This window comes from Limulus polyphemus, unplaced genomic scaffold, assembly GCF_000517525.1.
Source record: "Limulus polyphemus unplaced genomic scaffold, Limulus_polyphemus-2.1.2 Scaffold1327, whole genome shotgun sequence".
Taxonomy (NCBI): domain Eukaryota; kingdom Metazoa; phylum Arthropoda; class Merostomata; order Xiphosura; family Limulidae; genus Limulus; species Limulus polyphemus.
The window spans coordinates 84,147-99,675 of NW_013666937.1; the positions used below are offsets into that span (position 1 = coordinate 84,147).

The 15,529-nt window shown below is 35.7% G+C and overlaps 1 protein-coding gene across 2 annotated transcripts in view; it reads left to right on the forward strand.

Moving 5' to 3' along the window:
* Positions 1 to 1,593: 1,593 nt before the first annotated feature.
* The window catches only part of LOC111086691 (slit homolog 2 protein-like), a 220,077-nt gene continuing 206,141 nt past the window's right edge, over positions 1,594 to 15,529 (forward strand). The window contains exon 1 of one of the 2 annotated variants that reach the window (XM_022390533.1): positions 1,594 to 2,670. In XM_022390533.1, coding sequence (XP_022246241.1) covers positions 2,471 to 2,670 — 200 coding nt within the window. In that variant the 5' untranslated portion in view covers positions 1,594 to 2,470. The remainder of the gene's footprint in view (positions 2,671 to 15,529) is intronic. The other variant, XM_022390532.1, reaches the window with a different exon arrangement.

Sequence of the window (15,529 nt, forward strand, 5' to 3'; positions counted from 1 at the left end):
ATTACATGTCTTCCCTCTAGTCTATCAGTTCAAAATTTGGGACGGCTATGTGCCGATAATTCTTGTGTAGCTTTGATACATGTCTTCCCTCTAGTCTATCAGTTCAAAATTTGGGACGGCTATGTGCCGATAATTCTTGTGTAGCTTTGAGCGAAAATTCTGAAACTGTTATTTTGAGTTCCATATGAGTTTTTATTACCTGTTTATTGCTGGAATTTTAACTTTACAAAATTTGTTCTTATGTAATCATATTTGTTTAGATTAACTCCATCACGTCAGAATGAAAATTGAGGGAGAGAAATTTTGAAGATAATGTCTAATCAATAATATTCGGACCGGCATGGCCAGATGGTTGGAGCGCTCGATTTGCAATCTGAGGGTCGCCGGTTCGAATCCCCATCACACAAAACATGCTCGCCCTTTCCAGTCGTGGGACGTTATAAGTGACGATCAGTTCCACTATTCGTTGGTAAAAGAGTAGCCCAAGAGTTGGCGGTGGGTGGGGATGATTAGCTGCCTTCCCTCTAGTCTTACACTGCTAAATTAGGGACGGCTAGCGCAGATGGCCCTCGTGCAGCTTTGGCGCGAAATTCAATCGATAACATTCTGACCAAACGTTGAAAGCTTCCATATTTGGTAATAAACATAATGGAATATTCGTAGCCGATAGGAATAAAATTAGTTTTACAAAATTACGAAATGTATTCAACAAAACTATTATGATATAAATATATAAGTTGACCTCTCTACTTACTGTAAAATATCCACCTGTGAAACAATTTCCCAATAGTCTTAGCGAGCCAGCAGTTGTGTTATAGCAGTTCACGCTCAACGCATTCTTATATCAGACTACTTATAAACGGACAGGTAGACTACATGAACCGTGACCACCAACAGCTAATCTGGCTCATCATGTCACGGTCACGATAGCCAAGTGATCTAAATTAGAAGTTTGGTTCCTAAAATGAGCGTGAATTAGTAAGAACTGATTGATATAGCTTTCACGAATTATCAACGGTGTTTTTAGATACTTATAAATTTTAATTTCCACCACTATAGTTCACCCTGCTATGCCTTGTACCTCTCCAAAAACGTGACGAGTTAATTTATTGTTGTAGTTACCTATAGATCCTATGAAAGTTTCCAATAGATGGCGCTTTGTGGTCTTCGAAGCTTCTCAAATATCTTTGTATACATAACAGGAAAAATTTACGCAAGAGATAGTAAGGACATTAAAAAAATATGATAATGAAAACGTTTAAGACACATCATAAATTTGTCTACTTCAGTAATATTTATAGAATGTATATTCTACATTGATGAATGATTGATGAAAGGGTTTAATCATCTGTCAGATTCTGAAAGTGAGCACTCCTAAATCTATCCAGACAAAACTAAAAATGGCTTCGTATCACGATGAAAGCAGACTCTGAAGTTCCTCGTCTCTTGAAAGATTGTATATTTCTTCATCTTTGTTTGGATGATTAGATAAAGTACGAAACACCGCCAGTAGGTGAGTCAGTGATTAAACACATACTGACAGTCGATGTATCGTATTGAGCAAACAAGAATAGTACTGTATCCCCCAAACACGCTGCCGCATGAGTTGCGTGGACCAACTTAAGTTTTATTGAGTTTATTCCTCTGTTTGCATAGCTGTCTTCGAAGAAATGGAACTTCAGAATGGATCCTGACGTTCGTGCTGCTGAACGGATTAGCTTCTGTACAAAGTGAGGAGGGGTGCTAAAAGGAATTCTCTCTGGGTTAAGCCCGAATTAGTGAAGGACCCGCCCCAACGCGCTCTCGTTTAGGAGATTTGCTCATGCGCCTTGTTTCCCCCACTGTTCAGAGTAGATTTGCAGAACCTCTTGGGCTCCCGAGGCGGTCCCTTGGTCTGTGTATTACTACACAGTAGAGTTCCTACCGCTGCCAAGTACAGTGGTGTGTATGACTAGTGCTGCTGCGGTATAAGTAGGAAGTAAACGTGTATGTTGTACCATTGACAAGCAAGTAACCTTGTTTTACCGCACAACCAGTCCAAAGTTAACTATATTTCGTCAGGCCAGTGTGCAAGTTTACAAACCAGTGAGTCGATTTGTTTCTACTGGTATGAGAGTATAGATCCAGGTGACGGACAGTGGTATCATACGGTATTGGTCACCAGAAGCGGCTGAAACGCGCGTGAGACAGTTACTATACGCTGAAGAAATTTTAACGTGGTGTAAAAAAACAAACAACGATTCATCTAATGCCATTTCCAAGGTTTTTCTTCTTAGCCTAAAGTGTCTCTTCCGTTAAGTTGAACGAGATTTTTACCGCTACGTTGGCCACGGAAGAAGAGGGCCCAGAGACTCTTCACTCGGCCCCAAGGCTGAAAATCGAACGGACATTCGGCCACATACGCCGTCTTCAGCGGAGCATCTGGACGGCAGCCTATGCCGACGTAGTGCCGTGTTGTCCTCTGTACATCATGGCCCGTCGGCTGTTGCTTCCGCTGGCTGTGCTGCACGTGGCCCTGTTGCTGGTTCTCTTCCAGTGCCTCGCGCCCGGCCGAGCCAAACGGCTGTCACAGTGCCCCGTGGAGTGTGAGTGCCGTGGCAGGACAATAGAATGCAGCAACCGTGGATTACAGTTTGTGCCAAGAAATCTGCCACCCGAGGTCAAACGAATGTAAGTACACGAACTAACAATAGAGCTAATCATCTTAAAACCCAGGGTAGCTTCATCAAGGTTAAACCGTATTGATAAAATGCAAAGCCTTTGGGGCATATACCTCAACGAACTCGGCTCCCCACATCTTATAGAAGTAGAATCCTGCGTTTAAATGAAGAACAGAACATACTTCTATGACTTTGAAAACCTGAAAGGCCAATTTCTTGTTTCTCTCCCCATTAGCACCCCAACGATCTCGTCACAAATACACGTAGCTTCTCACTCTTCTTACGATTTATTTTGACAGACGCAATATCAGGTTTAAAAGATTTTTAAAAAATTAGAGAACCTTTTTGTTCACTGACTTAGAATTTTATTGAAAGAGTGCATGCTAAAATGTCCTGAGAGACAGAGGTTTATTTTATTCAGGCACCATTTTTGTAAGTTAAAGCATCACATGTAGCCATCTCACACAGAACGCAACGTTGAGTAACAACCGATATACATGCTAAAATGTCCTGAGAGACAGAGGTTTATTTTATTCAGGCACCATTTTTGTAAGTTAAAGCATCACATGTAGCCATCTCACACAGAACGCAACGTTGAGTAACAACCGATATACAGAACGCAACGTTGAGTAACGACCGATATACAAAGCGTGCTTCAGCTCGAACGAAAAGACTAACTAGGCACACCGAGATACTTCCTGATGAGTGAATGTGACCCATCAACAAGTACTTCTTACTACAATTAGCCATCATTATCTTGAGAACTTTTGTCTGATTAAGTCCAAAATTAAAAAAACAAACAGATAATACGTATCCGTACGCCGGACAACACGAGATCGTGCTGAGCTTATTGGAATTATTTATTTAATGTTGCACCCCAGCGGATCAACGTTAAGTCTGAGGGCTTATAACGCTAACAACCGGGTTTCGATACCTGCGATGGGCACAAACATAGATAACCCACTGTGTAACTTTGTGCTTAACAGCAAGCATCAAATATTTCCTTATTGTTTCAAACGTTAGAAATTAGAACTTTTGCGCATCTTCTGGTGTTTTTTTTCGGCGCGGCTTTCTATATAAAAAACAAACAAACTTAGCACTATTCTTAGAGCGTCTTGTTTTTTAACACTTAAAACTAATCCATTTTAATTTCTTATTTACAATTGAGATTAGTTATGTGATATTATTAGCATAACAGTATGCTTATAAAAACACTTTGTGGGTTTTCGAACGTTAATTTTAAGGATTTATTGTATTTCGTAAGAATTCCTGTACGAAAACGTGTTTTGAAATCTAACCTTACGGTAACCCAAAAATTACACAAGTCTCCTGTTGTTGTTGTTGTTACTGTTTAAACTGAAGCTCTATGACGAAGCACGTCCTTTCATTCTTTCATAAACAAATAAAATAAGATCGGGGCAAATTGTCAACAGAGTTTTAAATGTTTGCTCGCTCATGAAGCTATATAATTTTTAATGTCGATCACGAAAATCATGAGTATAATTCATTACTTGATTAAGATAAGGTTTGACAAGTATAACTAGGCTGATGTCAAGGGCTAGCAAGGTCGTTTTAGATTGTTAGGTGTTGAAGTTATTAAGGGTAGGCCTAACGAGGAGGAAACCGTGCTCAAAAAACCTTTCGACAGATATATAGAAAAAGAACTGGGAAATACTGTAAATGGTTGTTTAATCTAATTTCCTCTTTAGTTGTTCTGGTATAAATGTAATATGGTCAATAGCTTTTTTTTTCTACACAAAACTGTGATATAAATGGTGTCTTTTCTATTTCGTTTAATACTTACACACATTGTCATTTTTCCTTCCACTTACATCTTCGAAATTTCATTATTGCTTCTTAATCAATTTTTATGTAAAAATAAAATCTATTGATTAAGAGTTTGACAGCACGTGACCTATTGGTTATGGAGGACGAATTGTATAATCTAAGATGTATGGTTCGTGTCCTGCTTCCAAAAAAAAAAAAGAAATCGCGTTTTGGACTTTGGGGCTGTGGGTATGTTGTAAAAATGACGGTCACTTTTCACTATTTATTCAGAATGGAGTAGTCCAAGAGCTGGCAATGGTTTCTATTGACTACCCGCCAACCCTTTAGCCTATCAGTTGAAAATTGGGGATGTCTATACGTAGATAGTCCTTGAGTAGCTTTGTACACAAATCTGAAACAATCATTAATAGCAAGTATTTGTGAATTAATTCATACGTACTTTCCCTCCCTAGATAAATTATATTTTCAACTTTACTAGACTGAGACTGAGTTGGACTGTTTAAAAGACAAAATCCCGTAGGAACTAAAAGTTTCCTCAGTACATCCCGCTCATGCTCTTTTAAATTTACTTTTTTAGAAAATAAACAAACAAAAATAGCTGTAATAATATAATTTATTTGTGACCACCCTACATCCCATATATGGTTTAAAGGATCATCTTTTAGCACGTGCTAGAGAAATCTCATGAAGTACTTTCCAATTATTTTAGCAAACGTTAAACAAACTGAACGAAAACATAAACTGTAATATCAAGTTTTTCTTCTTAACTCTAAGGAAATTTCTAGGGTTTCAGAAAAGATTTTACTTGAAATTATTCAGAAAAAAATATGAAAAACATAAAAGTAACAGATAGTGATTGTGCTGAAAGTTTCAAACATTTATATATAAACTCTCTTTAGGATCAAATAGAAATTCTGTGTGTTTGAGTAGAGTACTTGTTTATAAAAAAAAAACGAGGCTTAGGACACTATTTGTTAACCCTAATAGGGGCCGGTTGTAATTTAAGTAGGCTATTTGAAGTGATTGAGGTAGATCTGTGGCGGTGGTGTATTTTAGGTTATTTTCTTAACTGTAAATAATATCCTTTAGAGAATAAAGTTTACATAATAAGCATGTGTGTGATTCGATAAATATTTACCAAAATCTAAATCACAGCAGAGAAATCTGAAACCTCTAGAACACTTGTGAGTAAAAATAAGAATATTTACTCAAATACTTTTATGTTAGTAGACATGGAGATTTTACTCGCTTTGTTCAGGATGTAAGTTTTCATCAGATAACAACTACGTATGATGTTAGCTGATGTAGGCAAAGCCCGGAACATCTGTAAAGTTTAGTGTGACACCTCACTTGATGTAAATCTAGGTAGAAACAGTATGGTTATCTGTGGTGCTTCACCTGATGAAGGCCTAGGCCGGTACGACACAGCTGTGATGCTTCCGCTGATGTAGGCTATGCAATAAAACACAGTTAAATGTGATACTTCACGTTATAATAGCTTGGCCTGAAAACCACATTTAACTGTGGTGATTCACCTGATGTAGACCTCGGCTAGAAAACTTGATTAACTTTGATGCTTCACCTGATGTAAGTCTAGGCCAAAACAACACAGCTAACTGTGATGTTTCACTGGATGTTGGCCTCAGACAGAATACTTCGTGTAAAATATGCATAATGGGGATTTTATAGGATAATTTATTTTTTAGGAAAATGCGTTTTATTATCCTCTGATTTATACGAGTTGTTTGAACAACTCGTAAGTGCAAAGTAAGGAAGATATAGTATAATAAGAATCCTATAAATTTAATTTAATTTGCCGTAAGATGTTAGATTTAATCATGATGTTAGAAAAACATGCTGGTTCAAAAACCAATTAAAGAAAAATTAATAAACCCTATAACCCCGAGCGCTTTCGAAAGGTTGACTTTATTTTCGTCTGTGGAAAACTAGGCTTATTATATTTTCAACATTACATTCCTATTTAAGTACCTTGGGGTTTCTGAAGAAGAGTGTATAAAAGTATTTCAACCACATTACGTCTTCCATATCTATTGCCGACGACGTGTTTCGCCCATTGCAGAGCTCATTAGGCCGGCTGCGACACAACAAACACAATAGTGGAGGGAACACTATTTATATAAGCGATAATTTTAGCCATTTGTTACACTCGTGTCCCTTGATGGGATAGTGGTAAGTTTACTGACTTACAACGTTACAATCCGGGGTTCGATTCCCCGCGGAGAACACAGCAGATAACCCAATGTGGCTTTGCTCTAAAACAAACAAATTAATAGTTGTTACACTCGTGTCCCTTGATGGGATAGTGGTAAGTTTACTGACTTACAACGTTACAATCCGGGGTTCGATTCCCCGCGGAGAACACAGCAGATAACCCTATGTGGCTTTGCTCTAAAACAAACAAATAAATAGTTGTTACAATCGCCATCTTAGAAAGATGTTCATACCATAACAGTGCTGAATTTTAGTTTGTGAACGTATCTGAATAAGTTATCAACAACAACAACAACAACAACAAAACACAAATAAATTATGTACAACAAAGACATTACAAAAATCTTTCGTTTTCGAGACAGTTCGTAGGATGTCAATGCTGCAGCAAATATTCTTTCTTTGTGTTTGGTTATAACGTTCTTCTGTAGGAAGGGATTATTGTGTAAGGTAGAGCGGTGTTACGTTATAACTTATATACGTATGCCTATGTATAAATCACATAAAGTACCAAACAACTAAGGTAAAGTGTCATTTTTCTAGCGTTTCTTAAAAACATCTAAAGAAAATTTTGAACTCATTTCTAATGTGATTCTCTGACAGAATATATTAAACAAATATATTTAGTACTATATATATATATATATATATAATTAAATACTGGTAACATTTTGATGTGGCATGCTTTATCAAAAGACTGTAAATTATTTACAGCCAGTCTATTTGGCTTTTTTTTTAACTACAGAAAATTAACGCAACTTATTCTAAAAAAATACAAAGTTGAGACTTAGCGATCTCACAATTGCGATGACAACTGTCTTTAAAATGATTGGATGACAGTTTGGCATGTATAAATTACTAGATTATTTTGTTTTAAACTTTGATTGCTAACTTAGGCTTATTGTCGCATGTAATACTACTTCAATAAATATTAACAGCCACGATTATTAGGACCACTTCCTGGTTAAGCGATTGCTTAACCATATCCGTAACCATAACTGCTTTTCATTTTACTGAAACCGATGAATCATATAAACTCTAGAGACCTTCAGGCAGACGACGTTTCGATCTCTTAGAATCGTCTTCAGGTCTAACTCTTAGGCTTAGTAAAGAGACTAAAATGTCATTCATCTTAAGGTTTCAGGTAAATGACATCCATAATAGATAATTTCTAAATGATCTTAAGTCTGCTCACGACTTCACTGTTCACTTTTCTTCTTTTATTGCTCCCAGAAGCCGCTGAGATGTTGTACTTATTACGATGACTTAATTTAAGTGTAGTTTAGTAAATATTACGGTAATTTTCCTCGTGAAAAACTTATAAAGAAACGATTACATCTCGTGAATTTCTGTTGTTCGCTTTCAGAAATAACATGAATGACTGACTACCTTAGTAATGTGAACACCAGTAGTTATAGCATGACATGTAATTGGTGGTACTTGTTTTTGGATAATTAGTGGCCTCGGTAGTTAAATTCGCCTTTCTTGTGGCTTGTTGATGTTTTTTTAAATTTCTTTTTCTTTCGTTTCACATTGATGATAGGGTAGGTCCAAACATTTATCCGTTGTATATATGAGATGGAAATATGTAACTATGACTGATAATCTCGTAGACTGAAAAGGCGTACAACTTTATTATAAAAACAATCACGAAACAAGTTGAAAGTTCTACCTAAGCTATTATTGTTAAAGTTAACATATTTAGAGTTAGGCTTAGCTGCGTCTTATATTTCATATGTTTATTGTTTAAATATAATTACTGAGTTAAGACATTCTTGACGAATATTTTGAGCAATTTTGTATTGTTTGTAGCTCATTAAATTGATGTTTCAACGAATTTTCTGAAACTTTAAGAGATGTATAATTCGATTTAACATACTTTCTGATGCTATACTTCTTGTTATTTATCTCACAAAAATATGTCGAAATTTTTTTCATATATAAAGCATGTCATTTTATTTTAGGAGAAACGAACATTAAAGTATTAAGTATTGTTGATTATACCAAACAGTCAGTTTGTGTGTGTTTATGTTATCTGCTGTGTCCGCCTGATTTTAGCATTATGAATTCGAAGACTTACCGGGGGGGGGGGGAACCCAAACAGCCAATCGCAGTGAATTATAGCAAATATAAAAAAATGTGTTTCACAACGTAGCTCTATATTTTACTTATATATAAAATTCTACTCTTACGATGCTCAGTTTATATTGAAATATTGCATTGTCATTTCCAGGTGCATTTTTATTATTTGCTAAATTAAATGCTCAGAGACTAGTTTTGTATGTAACAAGTGAAAACCTCGCCACAAAGCAGGACTTTCGTTCACGCAAGTCAAAGTAACATGGTTTTTAATGGTTAACGAAAATCTTCTTACCATGTTTACCTTGGTTGTCTAAGCCTTCTTGTTCGATTACATTTTATTACATAATAATTTTTCACAGCCCTCCAAGAGGCACGACCCGCCCTCATCCCTGCAACTAAACCTTCTTCGGCAGAAAGGTGGTTTCAACAATTTTTTTTTCTTTCAATACCTTGTTAGTTGTAGAAGAAGAAAGAATTAGACCACTTTTATCTCCACTTCATCGACCCACATTGCTCTGTGTTTTCAAACTTCAAGTACTCCGAACAGGTTTTAGCCTTAAATAAAAATAGAAGGAAAATCTTATCTGATTATTTTCCCACAAAAGATATCAGCTGCGATACAGTTGTTGGTATTATTTTTTTATAGATGAGATCTCATTTTCGATTTTAAAACTTTTATTTACAGTCTTTTCAATTTCTTCCGCCCATCCATTAGTAGGCGGCCTCTTGCGGGGAAAGGTGATATCTCAAGTTATGCAGCTGAGAACACGTTGGGGAACGCTACCTCCCGCCAAATCTAGGCCTGGCATGCTACTTTCAAGTTTCAATGCAGAAAATCGTGTGTCCAATGCAGCCGAACGCGAGATTGATTCGTAGGTCGCGTGAAGTGCACGTTACACGTAGTCGTCAGTTGGTAATAGTATTTTTTCGTTGGAGTTTGAACTAATCAATGACAAGGAGAGAGTAACAAATACATCAAAGGAGATTCAGTAACTGTCATGGAAAGTTTGTGTCTTTGTTCCGTTCGTGTCATGATTTGTGATATGACAATGTGTTACTAACCTAACTAGTGGTTTTTCAAACAATTAATATTACAAGATAAATAAAAAATTGGGAATTTAAAAACCTATAAATAGGGACCGTAACAAAAAGTAAAGAAACAAGTCTGGATATATTGTAGACATTATTTACTCAAACTACCAACTCCTATTTTGGTTCCATGCTGTTAGCTGCATTTACATTTGGTGGAGTCAAAATAGGATTTGTAGTTTGAGTAAATAATGTCTACAGTTTCTCCAGTCTCGTTTACTTACTTTTCACAATCCCCATTTGCAGGTTTTTAAATTCACAATTTTTTATTTATTTTGTTTGCTTTTTTTTATGCTTAACTATGGACAAAGATTACATGATATGGTAGCTAGCTTTGTACATTGTAATGATAATAAACATAGCTACTAGCTAGCTGATATGGTTCATGATGATTTACTGTAGCTATTGACTATTTGATCACATTAGTTCAAGATGTAAAGTGTCAAGCTGTAGCTGGAAATTGTCATGGAGATTTGTTTCAGAATATAGTGAGCATTTATAGTTTTATGTAACTAAATTCTCTATATATAATGCATAGCAATGGGCAAAAACATGCCTAGACTAAGACACAAACCACTGAGCGCGTATAAAATTTTACCTGTAGAAAAGCACCCTTTTCAAATAAAACATATACGTCTAAAACATCGTTTTAGATAAATTATTCTACGAATGTGTGTAATAAAATATATTGATTTTTTTTCTTTTTCACTTCCTACATAATATAGGGGTTGGCTCCCTAAAGACAACGATTGCATAGTGTACAAAGCATTGAGTATTTACACCTTATAGCCATCTAATGTTTGACTATTATCGGTTGTAATTCCTGTTTCAACCTGCACTTAAGATTTTTAAAGGAACACCAGATGTTAGTAAGAAAGCTAACTTCAAGGGGCAATGATAACATCGTTTACACTAGAATTATGATGTTTTTAGCTTATGTACAATATAGAATAAACTAATCGACTTTTCAATACCCATACGACCTTCTCAGTACCTTATTTAGTATTCTACAAAAGGTTTGGATGCAATATACTAAGCCGTTTTTGTTGTAGGCTGGCAGAAGAATAATACTAATAGGAACAAGAACTAGAAACAGGATAGTCTGAGTGAATTTTCTTTTCATTGTCTGTCTGTCATACGTGCATTTTTGGTTAATTTCTTTATATGTACAGCCTTAGCAGTCAATAATAAAGATTTTAAAGTGTTATGTGAACTGAATCTTTACCCCTTTAAGGTGCTTTTTACCAGAAAGTTCTATTAGAGTTTTGTGCGACCCCTATTATGAACCACTATCGTGGTTTATAATAAATGTCTTTCAGTGTAGACAACAAACTGAAGTTATTACCATACGATTTATTTGCTCTCTTTGCAATAAAAAAATAAGAAAATTAACTATTTGATGCTTTCCAGAATAAATGATTAACAGGCTTAATATTACTTGTGGTTAATGCTAAGGAAAACAACAACTTCCTTCAAGGTTTCCTTTGCATTAACCGCAAATAATAAAGCACATGTTAGTGTTCACATTTCTCAGTTAAGTCTGCTGAACTCCCGTGAAAGCCAATGACTCTGTTACTTTTAAGAAATGTCAGTTTAAAACATACCGTTTACAAAAGAATAAAGTGAGATTGCACAAAAATTTCATACATCACGTGCGTCAAGCCCCCCCCCCCTGCCCCATGACAAATACAAAAGCATAGAGAGAGAAAAAAAGTTAGGAAATAACTTTATAATCGTGGTGCGTCCAGGGGTCTCAATCCCCGAGTTCCCCTGAGGGTGGTATCCCCAGACGTTCGGTGCGTAGTGTTATTTAGTTTTTGCCGGCGCCCCTGGTGTAGTTACAGAGTTAAATAGTACAGTTCTGTAGAGTGTTTGGCATACTGAATGTAGTACGAAAGTCACATACAGCTAACCCTACTTAAGCATATTAAAGTTTAACTGCAAGAGCCGATTTTGATCGTTTGAGGTTTTAGTAGAGCATGAACGGCTGTAAGTAACCATGCTATTACTCAATATTTATAATTATATTTTTGGTATATCTAGGAAAAGTCAATATAGGAGAATAGATCAAGCGGTAAATGAAAGCATAAGTGTTTTTATGACCTTAAAGTTTTTTGGTGGTCGAGCGGAAACAGAATAATCTGTTTAATTGTATACACCTACCCTCGTTGTAGTATTCAATTCATGTTCTGAAGACGTCTACATAACCTGTGGGTATTTCGTTACTTAACTGAACACATATACTATCATCGAGCGGATTGAAAATGTTAAAATCGTACGATAAATATAACTAGAGCATGTAATAATTCGTATTAAAACATTAAAATGATACAATAATTAAAATTAGAGCTTATATATATAATACTTTGTATTAAAATATTCAAATCATACGATAAGTAAAACTAGTGCTCATATATATAATACTTTGTATTAAAATATTCAAATCATATGATAAGTAAAACTAGTGCTTATGTTAGTTCGTTTTAAAATCATCAAATAAATAAAACTAGAGCCTATAATAGTTCGTATTAAAATAGCAGTCCCACGGTGGTCAACGACAATTTTCGGATTTGCAGTGTCAAAACCCAGGGTTCGATTCGTTGCGGCGAACAGATCGCAAATAGCCCATTATGTAGCCTTACGCTAAACAAACAACAGATATTAAAACAATATAATATTTCGTATTAAAATATCATATCTTATAATAAAGGTCAAATCCCTCCCGTACTGAGAAGGCACATAGGATCCGTTGTTGAACTCCGGCTTAATTGGCACAAGCGGATGGGAATCGTGACACAATTTCCCTGTACGGGATGCCAGTCCATTGCAAGTTAACCTCCAGCTAACAGCTGGTAACCATCATACAGTTAGGTAATTTGTTTGTTTGGAATTAAGCACAAAGCTACGCAATGGAATATCTGTGCTCTGCCCACAACGAGTATCGAAACCCGGTTTCTAGCGTTGTAAGTCCACAGACATACCGCTGTGCCACTGAGGGGCACAGTTGGGTAGACTGAAAGAGTTAGAGAAAAGTGTCACAATAGCACGACGCGAGCCAAAACCATCCGACTATGAGTCCAGAGCACGAAGCCATTAAAACAGCAAAGGTTTAAACAGTTCGCATGTTTATGTATACAGTCAATTATTTTTAAAAACTTGATCATGATTTACAAATAACAGATAGATTATCCGTTTCCAAAATTACTTGGTTAATAAATAATTATATGTTTTTTTTTTCTGTTTCTTTAATTCTGGATTTAAAAAAATTGGAAATTGTAAAACTTGAAGCTACACGGGTGAAATATTTCCGGTTTTACATGCATTCAATTTTGAATTTACTGTTCTATTCCAAAACTAACAAAAACAATTAATGAGGAATGATCTTGTTTAACGAAATAGGGTTCTTATTGTGCTTTCAAAAATTACATCGTATACGTTTGTAAAAGTGTCAACCAGTGACGTATTTCCACATAGACGTCTTTCAATTAATATGACATCACGCCTGTTCTCTCTGATTAATGGTTTCTTTTTTTTAAACCTACCAATTGAAAATTCCGGATGTGACATGAAGGCTTGATAGAAGAAAGGTTTGTTATGGATTTCGCGCAAAACTACACGAGGGCTATTTGTCCCTAATTTAGCAGTGTAAGACTAGAGGGAAGGCAGCTAGTCTTCACCACCCACCGCCAACTCTTATGCTGCTCTTTTATCAACGAATAGTGAGATTGACCGTCATATAATAACGCCCTCACGGCTGAAAGGGTGAGCATGTTTGGTGTGACGGAGATTCGAACCCGCGATCCGCAGATTACGAATCGAGCGCCCTAACCAACTGGCCTCATACAGGAAAGACTGAGGATGTCACTTTCAATACATTACGTGCGCTATTCATAACGATTCATTATTAAGAAGTGTCTGTAATTATTATTTTTTGCAATGCAAGTAATATAACCAAATGCATTTCACTACAGCCAGTCTGACAAATACCGATTTACTCGCTTAACGTACGCTTTGTCTGTATGTACTAAGTAAATGTTTGTTTGTAATGAAGCACAAAGATATACAATGTAGCCCACCACGGGTATCGAAACCCGAATTCTAGCGTTGTAAGTCCGCAGACATACCGCTGTGTCACTGGGGGGAGGGCTAAGTAAATGCATTATCTTTAACGGATAAGAGACTGAATAAGTAAGCAAACATAGGATGACACGTGGAAGTATTAACTTATAGTCGAGTAACTGAGCACACAACACGTGTAGGATAATTAATCAACAGTGATTATAGGCTTAACCTGAAATCACTGTCCACTATATTTATAGCATGAAAAGGTGAACAAACAATTCTTGAGTAAATTTTAAAAACCGCTTAAATAGAATGTGAATTTGTTTATTAAATTTAAATCAATAAATATTCCTGAATGTTTATCTTTAAACGTTGGAGGGATGCACATAAGGCAGGTTTACATAAGACTGTAAACGTAGCGTAAAATTATTTTATGTCTGTTTTAAGTAGATATCTTGTTCTGAGTGCAAGACTGTAAACGTAGCGTAAAATCATTTTATGTATGTTTTCAGTAAATATCTTGTTCTGAGTACAAGACTGTAAACGTAGCATAAAATCATTTTATGTCTGTTTCCAGTAGATATCTTGTTCTGAGTGCAAGACTGTAAACGTAGCGTCAAATCATTTTATGTATGTTTTCAGTAGATATCTTGTTCTGAGAACAACACTGTAAACGTAGAGTAAAATTATTTTATGTCTGTTTCCAGTAGATATCTTGTTCTGAGTACAACACTGTAAACGTAGCGTAAAATCATTTTATGTCTGTTTCCAGTAGATATCTTGTTCTGAGAAGAACACTGTAAACGTAGCGTAAAATCATTTTATGTCTGTTTCCAGTAGATATCTTGTTCTGAGAAGAACACTGTAAACGTAGCGTAAAATCATTTTATGTCTGTTTCCAGTAGATATCTTGTTCTGAGAAGAACACTGTAAACGTAGCGTAAAATCATTTTATGTCTGTTTCCAGTAGATATCTTGTTCTGAGAACAATACTGTAAACGTGGCGTAAAATTATTTTATGTCTGTTTCCAGTAGATATCTTGTTCTGAGAACAACACTGTAAACGTAGCGTAAAATCATTTTATGTCTGTTTCCAGTAGATATCTTGTTCTGAGTACAAGACTGTAAACGTAGCGTAAAATCATTTTTATGTATGTTTCCAGTAGATATCTTGTTCTGAGATCAAGACTGTAAACGTAGCGTAAAATCATTTTATGTATGTTTTCAGTAGATATCTTGTTCTGAGATCAAGACTGTAAACGTAGCGTAAAATTATTCTATGTCTGTTTCCAGTAGATATCTTGTTCTGAGTACAAGACTGTAAAAGTAGCGTAAAATCATTTTATGTATGTTTCCAGTAGATATCTTGTTCTGAGTACAAGACTGTAAACGTAGCGTAAAATCATTTTATGTCTGTTTCCAGTAGATATCTTGTTCTGAGTACAAGACTGTAAACGTAGCGTAAAATCATTTTATGTATGTTTCCAGTAGATGTCTTGTTCTGAGAACAAGACTGTAAACGTAGCGTAAAATCATTTTATGTCTGTTTCCAGTAGATATCTTGTTCTGAGTACAAGACTGTAAACGTAGCGTAAAATCATTTTATGTCTGTTTCCAGT